General features: G+C 41.2%; 1 protein-coding gene and 1 long non-coding RNA gene across 2 annotated transcripts in view; both read left to right on the top strand.

Annotated features, from left to right (window-relative positions):
* The window catches only part of LOC310677779, a 104264-nt gene that overhangs the window by 23991 nt on the left and 67014 nt on the right, over nt 1–13259 (top strand). The window lies entirely within an intron of this gene.
* Nucleotides 1–13259, top strand: part of DUSP16 (dual specificity phosphatase 16) — a 42014-nt gene that overhangs the window by 18517 nt on the left and 10238 nt on the right. Inside the window, exons 2-3 of the mRNA XM_083440781.1 lie at nt 7206–7829; nt 8189–8327. Coding sequence (XP_083296907.1) covers nt 7599–7829; nt 8189–8327 — 370 coding nt within the window. The 5' untranslated portion in view covers nt 7206–7598. The remainder of the gene's footprint in view (nt 1–7205; nt 7830–8188; nt 8328–13259) is intronic.

Here is a 13259-nt window from a genome sequence, read left to right as displayed (position 1 = left end):
ACAAGCTACACACAAATTAAACACATATAATATGTGTTCAATTATTATATGTGTTTACTATGCATACTATGTGATATTCATAACATTTGGAATTCTTACCTAAAATTAAGAAGCAAGGCTTACATAATGATGGTATATCTACCACACAGATTAAAGCTCTAGCCCTCTTCTCTATGGAAATTAAGCAGGGACCTGTACCTCTGTTGTAAGCAAACTACAACTTGAGAACATATGGATTTTGTTGTCCACACAATATGCAGTTTATTTCCCCTCCTCAAGCAGTTCTTCATAAAACATTCTGTTTGTACAACAACCGTCCCCTTTCTTCTTACAGGGAAGTTCTCCTTGTTTCCTGTTACGTTATGTAATTTGTGCCAAGACCTCATCAGGATTCAGTCTAGGATCTGTGTTCAGTACCAGCCATGGACAAAGCCAAGGGTGGGGCAGGGGGCATCTGTCCCCCCCCCCATCAATACAAATCAATACAGATCTGAGCTTCTGCCCCTCCCAACGAAAGCCTGCCCCCCTAACAAAAATCCTGGCTACGCCTATGGTACTAGCACTGAATCCTACAATATGGGGAAAAGAGCATGTAAGAACACAAGAATTCCCTTCTTGTCCATCTCGTCTTGCATCCTGTTTCCTACAAAAGGCATCAGGCAAGGATTGAAGACAATGACAAGTCATTAGCAGAGTGCCTTTCCCTCATTCTTGAACAACTGCTGTCTGCTGCATTCATACACATTTAAAATTTGCTAGCTGTTTGCGTTGGAGCATGTACTTAGGCAGTATTTTTATTATAAGAACTGAGCCTTCAATCTTTCACCCCACACTCCTCCTTTCTTCTTCTCTCCTACACATCCAAAAAAGGGAGTCTTTTTATTTTAAACTTAATAGCACAGTGGAATGAGGCAATTCATGTGTGTGTGTGTGTGTGTGTGTGTGTGTGTGTGTTTTATTAGAACATGAGCAACCTCATTCCTTGCCATTGCTCAGGAATTATAAGAAATCAAAAAATCGGTGCAGTTTTGAAATCAGTGCACTTTTCCATGCTTCAGTGTGCCATCTTGATTCCAGATAGTTCCAGTTGTATCTAAACATAGAGAAAAACCTGCTTAATTTCAGAAATGACCTCACAAATTTGGTAAAATCAGTGCAGTTTCCTCCCTCCAGTCTTTATTATTTTAAAATATATACATTTATGCAACATTTATATAACACTCTCTGTTTTTGTTTGTAACAAAAAAGAAAATGTTTTTCTTCTAATATTACTCAGTATGTGGCCCCATACCCCTCCATGTTCTTTTTCTTAACTTCCATTGCTTCTGTTGGCGAGGTCCACAGAGGTATTTTTGGTTCCAATATTCCTTTATATTTTATCCAGATCTTATATAATGATTTCCTTATTAGAGGATTCAATAAACCCCTGTGGACCTTCACCTTCTCATAAATTAGATAGGCATGCAACCCATATCGATTATCATATCCCTCCAAATCCAACACATCTGAATCTCTTAATGTTATCCAGTCTTTGAGCCATAGAAGACCTGTGGCTGCGTGGTATAGTTCTAAATCAGGAAGTGCAAAGCCTCCTCTCTCTTTTTTATCTGTTAATAGTTGGCATTTTATTATCGGTTTCTCCCCGTTCCATATGAATCTCGCCATATCTCTTTTTCATTCCTGAATGGTTAGCACTCTGGGCTCTGAATCAGTGCGGTTTTGGAAGGTCTAGTCTGCCATATTGACTCAAAATGGTATCCAGTTGTAGCCAAACATAGAAAACCACCTGCTCCTTGATCTTGGGAACCATAGTGCAAAATATGGTTACAATTATCTTAAGAGGTGTCAAAGTCCATAGTGAACAGGCAAGTGATTTTCAAAAATAAATAGTAGACTAGGCTATTTGTGTTTGAGACTCAATAAGTTATCCTCTCCCTCAAAATCCTTCTGCTCTTCATTGCCCTTCCCCCTTCAAGTTTAAATTGTTGCTCTTGGCAGCCTCGATCAAGCAGAAATCACCTGTAGTAAAATTATGTAATCTGCATGTAACTAATTCTTGTCTGTGGAAAGTGGATGGGGAAGAATTAGTAAATGCATTCAATATATTTTGCCAGTTTTTTTATCTCACAACTCAGAACCACAAATTATGTGAGAATTAGAGTTTTTTACATGCTCATGTTCTTGGGTATCCATTATACAAAACTATGTATGCTGCTTTGCTAAGCATTTAAACAAATGCCCATCCTGGTCTTCAGTTTATATACTGCACAATGCAAAAATAGAGGAAGACTGAAGACACAAACTTAGCTGTTCCAGTATGTTTTGGAGGCTAGAGGAACAGAGCTCTGAAAAAATAGGTCAGTCCTGGGTGAAATGGACTAAAATATGTGACATTTGGTTCATACAGAGCTGTGAGCTTATTATTGTGCTCTTGAATGAGTTCTAGACCACGTCCAATGCTCTCATGCAGCTGTAGATGGCAATAAATGTTCAGCAGTAGAAAGACAAGCTGTCCTTTCAGCAAAGTGTTTTCGGTCATTACTCATCCTCTGACTGAGGACCCCTCTGATTAGCTCAAAGGAATCCAGTTTGAAAACCAAATTTTAGAATACAGTATTGAAGTGTTGCTTTTAAAACAGTTATAGCATTTACTTTTCCTACTGCTGCTACAATAATTTTAATTTTTCCCTTGCTTGCTTTTGTTCCCATATTACAGTAGAAACTTTCACAAGGCATTCACAAAGAAATGAGGGGTGGGAAAAATTAACTTCAAGTAAAAGGAGACTTGCTTACAAACAATCATATGCATACACTATGACCAGGGAAATGTTTTTAAAAACATTAATTTTAAAATAGCTTTTAATATTCTTTTAGTAGACAAATTTTAGGGGGCATGGACAGCCACAAAAAACTGTAGGCATTGCAATGGGGATTCTATGGAAGCAGTCAGCAAGATATGCATATAACATAAAATATGTTGAGAGGAGGGATCCCTAGGAGCCATGGAACACTCTTCTAAAAATGATAATTTGCGGAGGAACAAAATATATTTGCGGGAGGAAGATAAGCAGCCTCAATTATTGGACAATATCCAACTGAAATAAAACATTTCAGAGGTCTGTTTCATACACTTATTGGGCTGTGATCTTCTTCACGTGGTAAAAATTATGATGTATTGTTATACAGTGGTACCTCAGGTTACATACGCTTCAGGTTACATATGCTTCAGGTTACAGACTCCGCTAACCCAGAAATAGTACCTTGGGTTAAGAACTTTGCTTCAGGATGAGAACAAAAATTGTGCTCTGGAGCTGCGGCGGGGGCGGGAGGCCCCATTAGCTAAAGTGGTGCTTCAGGTTAAGAACAGTTTCAGGTTAAGTACGGACTTCCAGAATGAATTAAGTACTTAACCCGAGGTACCACTGTACTGATAGTGCCAACTGACGAGGGACTCAGCTATACAGCTGCAAATAAAACGTTTGAAATGTGTTGTAAAGTGCAATAAACAAATGTGACACTAGATGGCGGCGGTGAGCAATGCAAAATTCAATGTACAGTCAAACCTCAGTTGTCAAACATAATCCATTCCAGAAGCCCATTCGGTTTCTGAAATGTTCAACAACCAAGGTGCGGCTTCCAATTGGCTGCAGGAGCTTCTTGCACTGAAGCAGAAGCCCTGTCGAACATTCAGCTTCCGAAAAACGTTCAAAAACTGGAGCATTTACTTCCGGGTTTTCATTGTTCAGGAGCCGAAATGTTCCAAAATGGAGGCATTCAGGACTGTATTTTTCAAAACGGTTTTTAAAAAAGCATTTTCACAGGTTTTTTACATGCGTGTAGATTCCACTACAGTTTCCTCAAAGGATGATGTTTCATGGACCCACCTGCTAACTTGAGAATGTTGCTCCACGTTTATCAAGGTGTTCATCGTTCAGAGAACAAGCAGGCAAAACTTGTTTTTAATTGCCTGATAGCGTCCTGTCAGAATATCAACAAATGATGTGGCAGCTGACCTCATCTGTATGAAGGTGGCTTTGCTCTGCTCATAAAGATTATCTTGCAAACATGGTATTAGTTGTACTTTAGATCAGTAGTTTTCAAAGGTTTTCAAATCACTGGGAATGTGATTCTGGGACACACCCTGTACTCCACTGCAGCAGTGCATTGTGGGAGAAGATTGGTACAGTGAACAAATGGCTTCTTCATGGAAGCTCATCCATCATTACTGATCATATTCCAAATATTACTGATCTTCTCGTGGAAGGGTTGCTGTAGTTTCAAAATTACTATTTAGGAAAAAGACCAAGGTTCTTTCACACAACTTTTTAAAAGTGCTTCCTTTGATGTGTATGTATTAGAGGGAGAAATACTACTCAAAGAGCACTTTGATAGACTTGGAAGAAGATATTTGGGGATATATTTTTATACCATCACAACATAACACCCCACTCCCCAAAAGAAAGGCTTGGCTTTTAAAAAAATATATCTGTTTAAAAGTTTCTAAGTTGGTTAATAAAAGTGTGGGGGGGGGGAGTATCCATTTAGAAAGTTCATTACATTTTTTCTGTTTTCCTTTTCTACTGGCCAGGCATAAACTCTAGTCCTTTATCCACATCCAAGCAGACTGTCTGGCTGCCTCATTAACAGGTCTGATCTTCTGCTCATTGAAGCAAACAGAACGACTTCTATTAGAATTGTGGGTGGGTAGGTAATGAGGTCCCCAAGAGTCTTTGAAAGTAGAAGCTCATTCTGTTCCAAAGAGCAGGGCATGAATTGTGCAGGAAGCCTCACTCCATGGGTTTTGTTCTTTTCCCTACCTTTTGCTAATTTTAGACAGTGGATCTTTGTTGGGAAGAAGTTGCCACATTCTCGATGCCTTCACGACTGGCAAAATATCCATAATTATGACCTACGTGTTTCTGTGGATGTAGTGAGTTTGCATATTGCAGAGAACCCTGGAGAGTGCAGTATATCTTTGCAGATTCTATATATAAACACACATAATTCCCTTCTCTTGAATTCGTGTCATTGGAGGTTGGATGCATGTCCTTGCAACATAGGACAAAGATTTGTGGTTCAGAAATGCATAAATGGGGATGTGACTAGTATCCCAAGATCTGTATTTTCTTTGTTGCTCACTATTTTTATTGGCTGCTTAGGCAGAAGACTGACTATGCTTCTGTTGTTAAATCAAAATTGTTTGAAAAATAGTGATTCTTGAATTAGTTACAGATGGGAGTGGAATTCAACATAGTGATAAGGTGGTTTCTGCTTGTGCAATGAAATGTTCTGCAGCTCTCCTCCCCCTCAGGCCCCCCTGAATCTGTTCTGGGTGTTCCCCCCTCACTCCTCTGGAGCAGATTTGGGGAAGGCACAGAGCAAGCATGTGCAGAGAGTGAAAGTCCTATTGTGCGAGTGGAAATCCTTGCAGTGACGGAACTCATTAGTTAAAATACTGCCCATTGTTTAGTTCATCTTCGCCAAATAATAATTTCTTTAATTCAAGAATTACCAACTGATGGCACATGGGCCATAACTGCTACCCAGAACAATTTTATCTGGTTGCTAGGCCCCATGTTTTGATTGGTATGGGAGAAATCATCTCCCCTGCTTCCATGAAAACTGTGTGAGCAAGGATGCTTTTTCAGCTTGAAAGAACAAGAGCTATTCAATATATTTAAATTGCATATCTCTTAAAATGAAATAAATCTTACGAAACTGCAGTTTTGTTCATATATTCATCTACTGCAGTTTCATAAGAGTATATATTTAAAGTAGATGAATAAATGAACAAATAAATTTGGATATTCAAAATATATTAAAAACAAATTTAAGGAACCACAGAAAGTGGAAAGGAAGTCAAGTATTGAACTGTTAAAATGACTGTAAAATTATTGAAATGTATAAATCTGAAAATCATAAGTAAAATTTAAAAAGAAAGAAAGAAAGAAATCTTTGCTATGCTCCAACAGTGCCCAGTTTCTCTAATGACAAAGCTGTCTCCTAGCTGATACCATTAATTTCAGACTATTACAGACTCTCATCACCTATGAGGGGCTTGGTTTTTGTGCAGCAAAAGGTATTTATGGTCCCTGGATCACTGGGGAATAAAACACACCCTAAGGAAATGACTGTTCTTATTCCAGTCAACATTTCATTCCAGTTGGGTACATTCAGCCTTTTAATAGTTGAGGTTTCTTCCTCATTAGTTTGGCTCAGCTCAGGGGAAATGTACATCTGGTTCACCTCTAACCAACTACAATGCTATAATTAAAACAGGACCCACACGTGTTGCATAATGATGGTGTGCGTAAACCCAGGGCCCTCCCTGCGAGTAGAAAGCTAGCAAGTCATGAAAGCTAGATCCTTTCTTCTGGGTAAGCTCTATGATATATTTAGGTTTCTGTTTTTAGCAGTGAGGAGCATTTAAAGAAAAACAGCATTCTCCACCAGCTGTCTGTAGTGGTGAAGTCTCTACCACTTAGGATGCTTTCATCTCATTCTTCTGCATGCCTTACAGGCAGCATCGTATACAGTTTCCCCCCCACAAAGGACTTGCCACAGCAGCAGTGTTCTAGATTCAGGTCTGGCTACTTTTCCTCACTGAAGGAAAATCTTACAGCAGACGCTGGAAAATTCTCAGACCAACTGCACACTAGGGTTAGAATTAGAACGTTGGTGGCAGACCTGGGTGGGAAAGCCAGGCCTCTGCTGAACTCCTGAAAAGCAGTGGGAGAAAAGATGAGGCCGTTTGGGGAGCAGAAGGAGTGCCTCTCTCTCTCTCCTGCCCAACTCTTCCCCCCTGTGCTCCACTCCCCTGCTCTTCCCTGGCACGTGTGTTGAGGAAAAAAGCAACTTCTCAGTACATGAGAAATGTAGGACTCACCTGCTACCTCCCCATCTCCGAAACCAAAGGGTCTGTGTCCTTGGAGACCAAGGTTTCTGGATCAAGGTCTCTCCACTAAACATCTAGTTTTGCCCTTAGGTGGGGGAATAAATGAAGTAAGGGAATCAATTATCATGTATGCATTTATTTTAAGAAAAGAAAAGAAGAAGGTGGTTCACAGCACATGTGAGACTTTATTGTGACAACAGGGAGAGTTAAGGGGGGATGGGATTATGGGTTGCAAACTCCTAGAGTCTGTCTTGTTTGTTTTGCTTTTCTTTCTGTCTGCCACTTGTCACCTCTTTCCATGTCTCAACAGGCTCCTAGTCCACTCTAAAAGCCGATGATGTGGGAACAAAGGTAAAGAATGATGTAATGGCAGGACCAGTCGAAAAGCAGCTTTTGTTTGAGTTGTGAAATGGCTACTCTATAGCCCAGGATGAATGGGATGTGAGGGGCTGCTTTAGCAAGCCCTATATAACCAGAATATCAACTGGGAGCCGGACGGGGCATTCATCTTTGGAGGACCCTCTCAAGAGAAAATGGGTCTAACTTTTCTCTTGCCAGTCACTGCCAGTATGACCTCATATACTGAATACAATGGAATGGCTAAGCCTTTAAGTCCATAGCCATTACATCACCTTCTTCATCTCTGCTGCAAATTGGAGAGGAAAAAGAAGGCAGTGGCAAAAGAAGGGCCTCTGCTGTTGTCATGGCTGATGAGATGAATGGTACTCAGCTGATAGTTGGTGAGAGGCTGGTGGCTTTGCTGGAAAGCGGCACAGAAAAATTGCTGGTGATTGACAGCCGCCCCTTTGTGGAATACAATACATCACACATCTTGGATGCCATCAATATCAACTGCTCCAAGCTCATGAAGCGAAGGCTGCAACAAGATAAAGTGCTGATCACTGAGCTCATCCAGCATTCTGCAAAGCACAAGGTAAAGAAAGCAGTGAGGGGTGTTGGTGAAATTCCTTTTTATAATATGCACTTATGCATAGGCACAGAATTAGAGGTGGAAGATTGCCAGTGAAGACATAGGAGCTCAGTTAGCATATAATGTTAAACCCAAGCTAGCAAGCAAGTGCACAGAGCAAATGTGGCTGCTTCACTTCTCCCCTGGTTCTGCTGCTGCTGCCATGTTACCCAGGACACAACAAAACAAAATCCAAGGGAAGATTAATATGGTCTGAATTAATAATAATAGGCATATAAATAAGAGCTTTCTTTTGAAAAATGTGCTAAAGTTTTTAAAAACTTGATTACATCTGATCAATCCTCCCCAATTATTTTTTCCAGGTTGAAATTGACAGCAAGCAAGAAGTTGTGGTGTATGACCAAAGCTCAAATAATGTGGCTTCTGTTTCATCTGACTCATTCCTCACTGTCCTGCTGGGAAAACTGGAGAAAAACTTCAGCTCTGTTCACCTGCTTGCAGGTAGGATGCTGGAAAACCACATGAGTGTGACACACATAGGGTAGTGCATATAATGCAAAGAGAGAGAGGAGAGAGGCAGTGACTGTGCCAATGTCACTCCGTGTGCTTCATGGCCAAGTGGGGATTTGAATCCTGGACCAAATCCAACACACTAACCACTACGCAACACTGACTAATGTTAGGGGAACATTAGGGAAATGGAATAAACTGCCATGTGAACTCAGTCTCGATGGGCTGTTTGGCTGCTGCAACAAGCTCATTATGTTTGTGAGTGTTTGTGTGTATGTTCACGACTGATTATTGTGTTAGATTTCAGTTGTGTTTATCCTTAATGCAATACTGTTGACAAATGGCTGAGATTCTACATATGCAGGAACTGAGGCAGGAAGCTGGGGGCCTCTCCAAACTGTCGGTATTTTGCAGGAGAGATTTAAGAGTGTACTAGAACTTTAGCTTTATGCAGTTGAAGCGGATTTAAGCACTCTGGGCTAGAGATGTAAAATTTCCAGAAATTTTGAAGCCCTGAGAAAAAACCATTCCCACCCTCCTGTTTTTTTCCAGAAAAAATGGAAATTTTGGAAAAATTGAAAAAAAGTTCAGTGTGGAGTAGTTTTACAAATTGTGTGAAATGCAGTGTACATAAAAGTATTATGTTTGCAATAAAACAGGTAACCACTGCTCTTTCCCTCAAAAGTAACAAAAAAACCAAGAATCTATCAACATAAAAAATAATCAGATTTGCCCCTTAGCAACAAATAAAGTTAAGAACCACCTCAATATTTAAGCTCCATAGAAGGTCTACCCTTTGAGTGGTGCTTAAAAAAAACAAAAAACAGAATACACAACATATACATGCAGTTTATACTATCTCATTTTTCTGAACATTTCCATATCTTCTTCCTCTGCCACTTTGTCATTTTTCTAAAAAACAGCTTTGGGGAAAAACGGGGGGACTGTTTTTCCAGGGGTTTTCCAGGCCTTCCCATCTCTACTTGAGGACAGCCGGGGCAAAGTTACTGAATAGTATGTTGCACTAAGGCTCAAACTCTGTTTGAAAGGAAAAGGAGTGTGTTTTTAAAATTGAATTTGTTATTATATATTATAAACCGCATGATGGTAAAAGAGCTTCTAAACAGTTTACAAAAATATACAACAGAACATTAAAATGATTGATAAAACACAGTTAAAAGCAGGTATTTAAGAGTATTCAGAAGATGATTAAAGTCAGCAATGGTTAAAAGGACGTAAATCGCATGCAGCTTCTACTTCTTCAGATGGGCGGCCCTCACAAAAATGTTTTGAGCAGTTGCCGGAAAGAGTACAGTGAGAGCACCTGCCTGGTGTCAGTTGGCAGGGAGCTCCAAAGTGGGGGTGCTGGAAGGCTGGGGGGGGGGAATGGAAAAACGGGCGGGGGGCAGTTTTTTCCTGTTTTTTTCCAAAGCCATTTTTTTCAGGGAAAATTGGGGAGGGGGGAATAGTGTGTGGAATATTCAAACTACATCAAACTATTTTTTTCAATTTTTCCAGGAAAAAAAATGGCTTTGAAAAAAACAAAAAAACCAACCTCTGGGATTTCCCCCCAATTTTTCTGTTTTTTCCCCTGGCCTTCCCATCTCTACTCTGGGCTTGTCCACACTTTTGCTTGACCTGTTTTGTGATCATGTTGTGTAGCAGTTGATTCCCCCGGCTCCGAGACCGTTTGTTATTGCTCTGTGGCTGTGCCTTGTGAAAATAGGAACTTACCTGCTGAATCAGATCTTATCAGATATGCAGAAAATCTGAAGAGATTTTGCTTACCAACCTTCTGATTCAGCAAATAAGATTTGTTTTTCTTGAGGCACAGCTGTGGAGCGGTATGAGGGGAAATCAATCAGGGCACAAATAGTGTCAAGATACAGGGCAAGCAAAAGTATGAATAACAAGTTCCTGTTTTAAAAAACAAAAAGCCACGTATAATGGGGGAAATGCACTAGAACATGTGGGTGAATGAATGGCTAATGGAAGAAATCAGGATGAATGCAGGTCATTGTCATATGTAAGCTTTGTGCAAGCAAACCAGGATGACTGCTGAAAAACAGGTCATCAGGAGGAGCCCTTAGACAGAGCCTTGTGGTAGCGGCAGAGGAAGCCGCTTGGGCACCTGGGGCGGCGCGTCCTGGGACGGGGCACTCCGCCCATAGGGGCAGGGGGCACCGCAGGGCCTCCGGAGTCTGCCTGCCTCCTCCCACTCAGCTGCCCTTTAGCTGGGGGGGGGGAGGCAGCGGGCAAACCATTTGGGCAGTGCAGAGCCTGCGCACGCCAAAGCTACCTCTGAAGAGATGCATGGCTCGGGCGTGCTGCGGTGAGTGCCACCCGGCATTTTGTCACCCCCCTCAGTGGTGACACTTGGGGTGGCTGCACCCCCCTTCCTCCGGCCCTGCCTTGTGGAGACATTCCCACTTCTGCCTCATGAAGCTGGGCTTCGTTCTTAGACAGGCATGTGGACTGCAACAACAACAATACTGAAAATTCCTGCACAGAGAAAACAAGCATCTCAGGAAAGATGGGCCTAGCCTAGCCTTCATCTGACAGTGAACATCCCATCAGGAGGGGAGAAAACTGACAAAAGGATGCTCCATCAGCACAACTGAAAGACCAGCAACCTCTGGTGCTTCCTTGAACTTATTCCACCCCAGAAGGTCATTAGAAAAACTTGCAACTTAACAACGTTTATTTCCTCCTACTTCCCAATACGTTTTCTTTTAGATTGCAAGCCAGTTGAGAGGCAGAGAAATACCATCTTGTCTGTAAGATCACCTGCAGGAGCTACTCTGCTTATTTCATGAGTTGATGGGTCTTATGTACCCAAGGGATGGTCAAGCTGGCCCGAACAAGGGCACATGCCCAGAGGGGATGCAAAAATCTCACCCCTGGTTCAGCTCCTGGGCGTGAATGGGGTGGCAAGACGCCTCTGCCTTGTGTATCCAAATAGAGAGAGAAACAGAGATGCTTCTCCCACCCCTCCAGCTCTCTCCTCATTCTACAGCTGTTCGGTGTGGGCAGGAGCCGTAGCCTGGCAGGGCAGGCAGCTGAGAGGAGAAGCAGGGCAGGCAGGCAGGCAGGTGTGGAAGGCTAGTGGGAAGGAGCAGGATCCTGTGCATGGCTTGATGTGAAGAGGAGGCTGACAGGTGAGGTGGGAGAAAAGAAGAGGCCACGGGAAAATGCTGCAGGAAAAGGAATAGCAAGGCTGCTGCTTTTCAAGGGAAAGCAGCGCTTTAAACAGCTATGCAGCAGAACAGGAGCATAAGAGTTGGAAAGACTGAGCACCCAGAGTTTTTTTAATATATATATATATATTATTTTTAAAGCAACTTTTAAAGGTGGGTAGCATGAAAATTCCTGGAGCTGCCTATCTAAAATTTGGAAGGTTAATCCCCTCTATTATAGGGGCTACTATGTCTCCATATTACATAGATTTTTTTAAAATAAAAAAAGTTACAGCTGTTTGGGTTTCCCAATGCAAGTCAATGTGATTTCCAATTAATTGGTTTTTCTGGATCGTGACATGGATTAGGGAGTCTGCTCCTGATTGCTACGAGTTGAGACTGATCCAAAGTACTGAATCAGGTCTTAAATCAGATCAGGTGTGTTTTGTGTGTACATTGACAGCCCTAGTAGACTGTCCTTTGTTACGCAGCTTCCTCCTTAAAAACTTCTATCAGTTGTATTTTATTTTTTTTTGTTAAAATTTTACTCATTTTCAATAACAATCTTCTAATTAATGACAAATCAAATCAATCCAAATTACAATAATAGCAATACACCAATTATATATTCCAATTATAAATAAAATAATTGAGACTTCCCATGTTCCAGATGTCTAGAGATAATCATCCTCATTCATATCTCTGCATTTTTGGCTATTTTTCAAATTCAAAACTAATATTATCCATCCTTATTCTCAATCTGATCAGTCGTTGTTTCTGTGGCTCTCATCTTCTGTAGCAAAGTTTTTATATTGTTAACACACAGGAGGCGTCCCGTCCCCCCATCATCTTATTCTCTATCCAATTATTTTGGTATTCAGTCCTCTTATCTCTCCTTTGTTCATCAAGTTCTCATTAAAGGCACCAGGCTTCATTCCAAAAATAGAGTTTATAAATGGCAAGTCAACAAGTTCTCTCCGATGTCTCTTAATGAGCTGGTATCCATATATGTCTGTATATAATGCTGTGTTGTGGGGCATGCTTCCCGGCTGTATATTATGTGAAAATTATTTAAATTCCTCCAAGAGCAAAAGCCCCCCCCCCCGCACTCCAGGCCATGAAAGAGCTGGCAGGGATCCGGCGCTCTCCATCCTCCTGTCCACAATTTTTGTCCACAATCATGTATAAAAATAATCCATACGAGCAGATGCATTTTAGAACAAAACACACCCCAAGTCCAAGGGAGCTCTTTTCCATAAGAATTCCATTTTTTATAACTGCACAATAATGATCGCCATTTTGGTTCCGTCTTCAGTCCAAGCTGCCATATCTGATCTTATTTTGCCAGCTCTGATTCTAATTAGAGTCTGTTGAGGCCTGTGCACCATACATTCAATTAAAATTTTCACCTCTTATGTTTCATTTAAGTAATTAAATTCTTTCTGGATGAGCTTCACCAAATCGTGATCTAATATAACAAATAAGGAAAGATAGTGGTCACTCACCTGTTTAATCCATGTTTCAAGATGAGAGTCTGTTTGATGTCCGAAATTCAGCATCCAATGACTGTATAATTTGGCAGTTTTTCCCCTTTTCCACCCTCCATCTGGAACATGCCTGTTTCTCCCCCAAATCTTATTATTTTATAAAACAGGTGTCTCCTGCATGTAGGAGTGGCTCTGGAGAGTGCCAGCCATGCTGTGCTTAGACCCAGCATCCCTGCAGCTTGCACCTCAATGCGAGCCGA

This window comes from Podarcis tiliguerta (assembly GCF_965153285.1).
Source record: "Podarcis tiliguerta genome assembly, chromosome: 5".
NCBI lineage: Eukaryota > Metazoa > Chordata > Lepidosauria > Squamata > Lacertidae > Podarcis > Podarcis tiliguerta.
The sequence above is the reverse complement of the archived record's forward strand: the minus strand, read 5'-3'. Positions and strand labels throughout refer to the sequence as shown.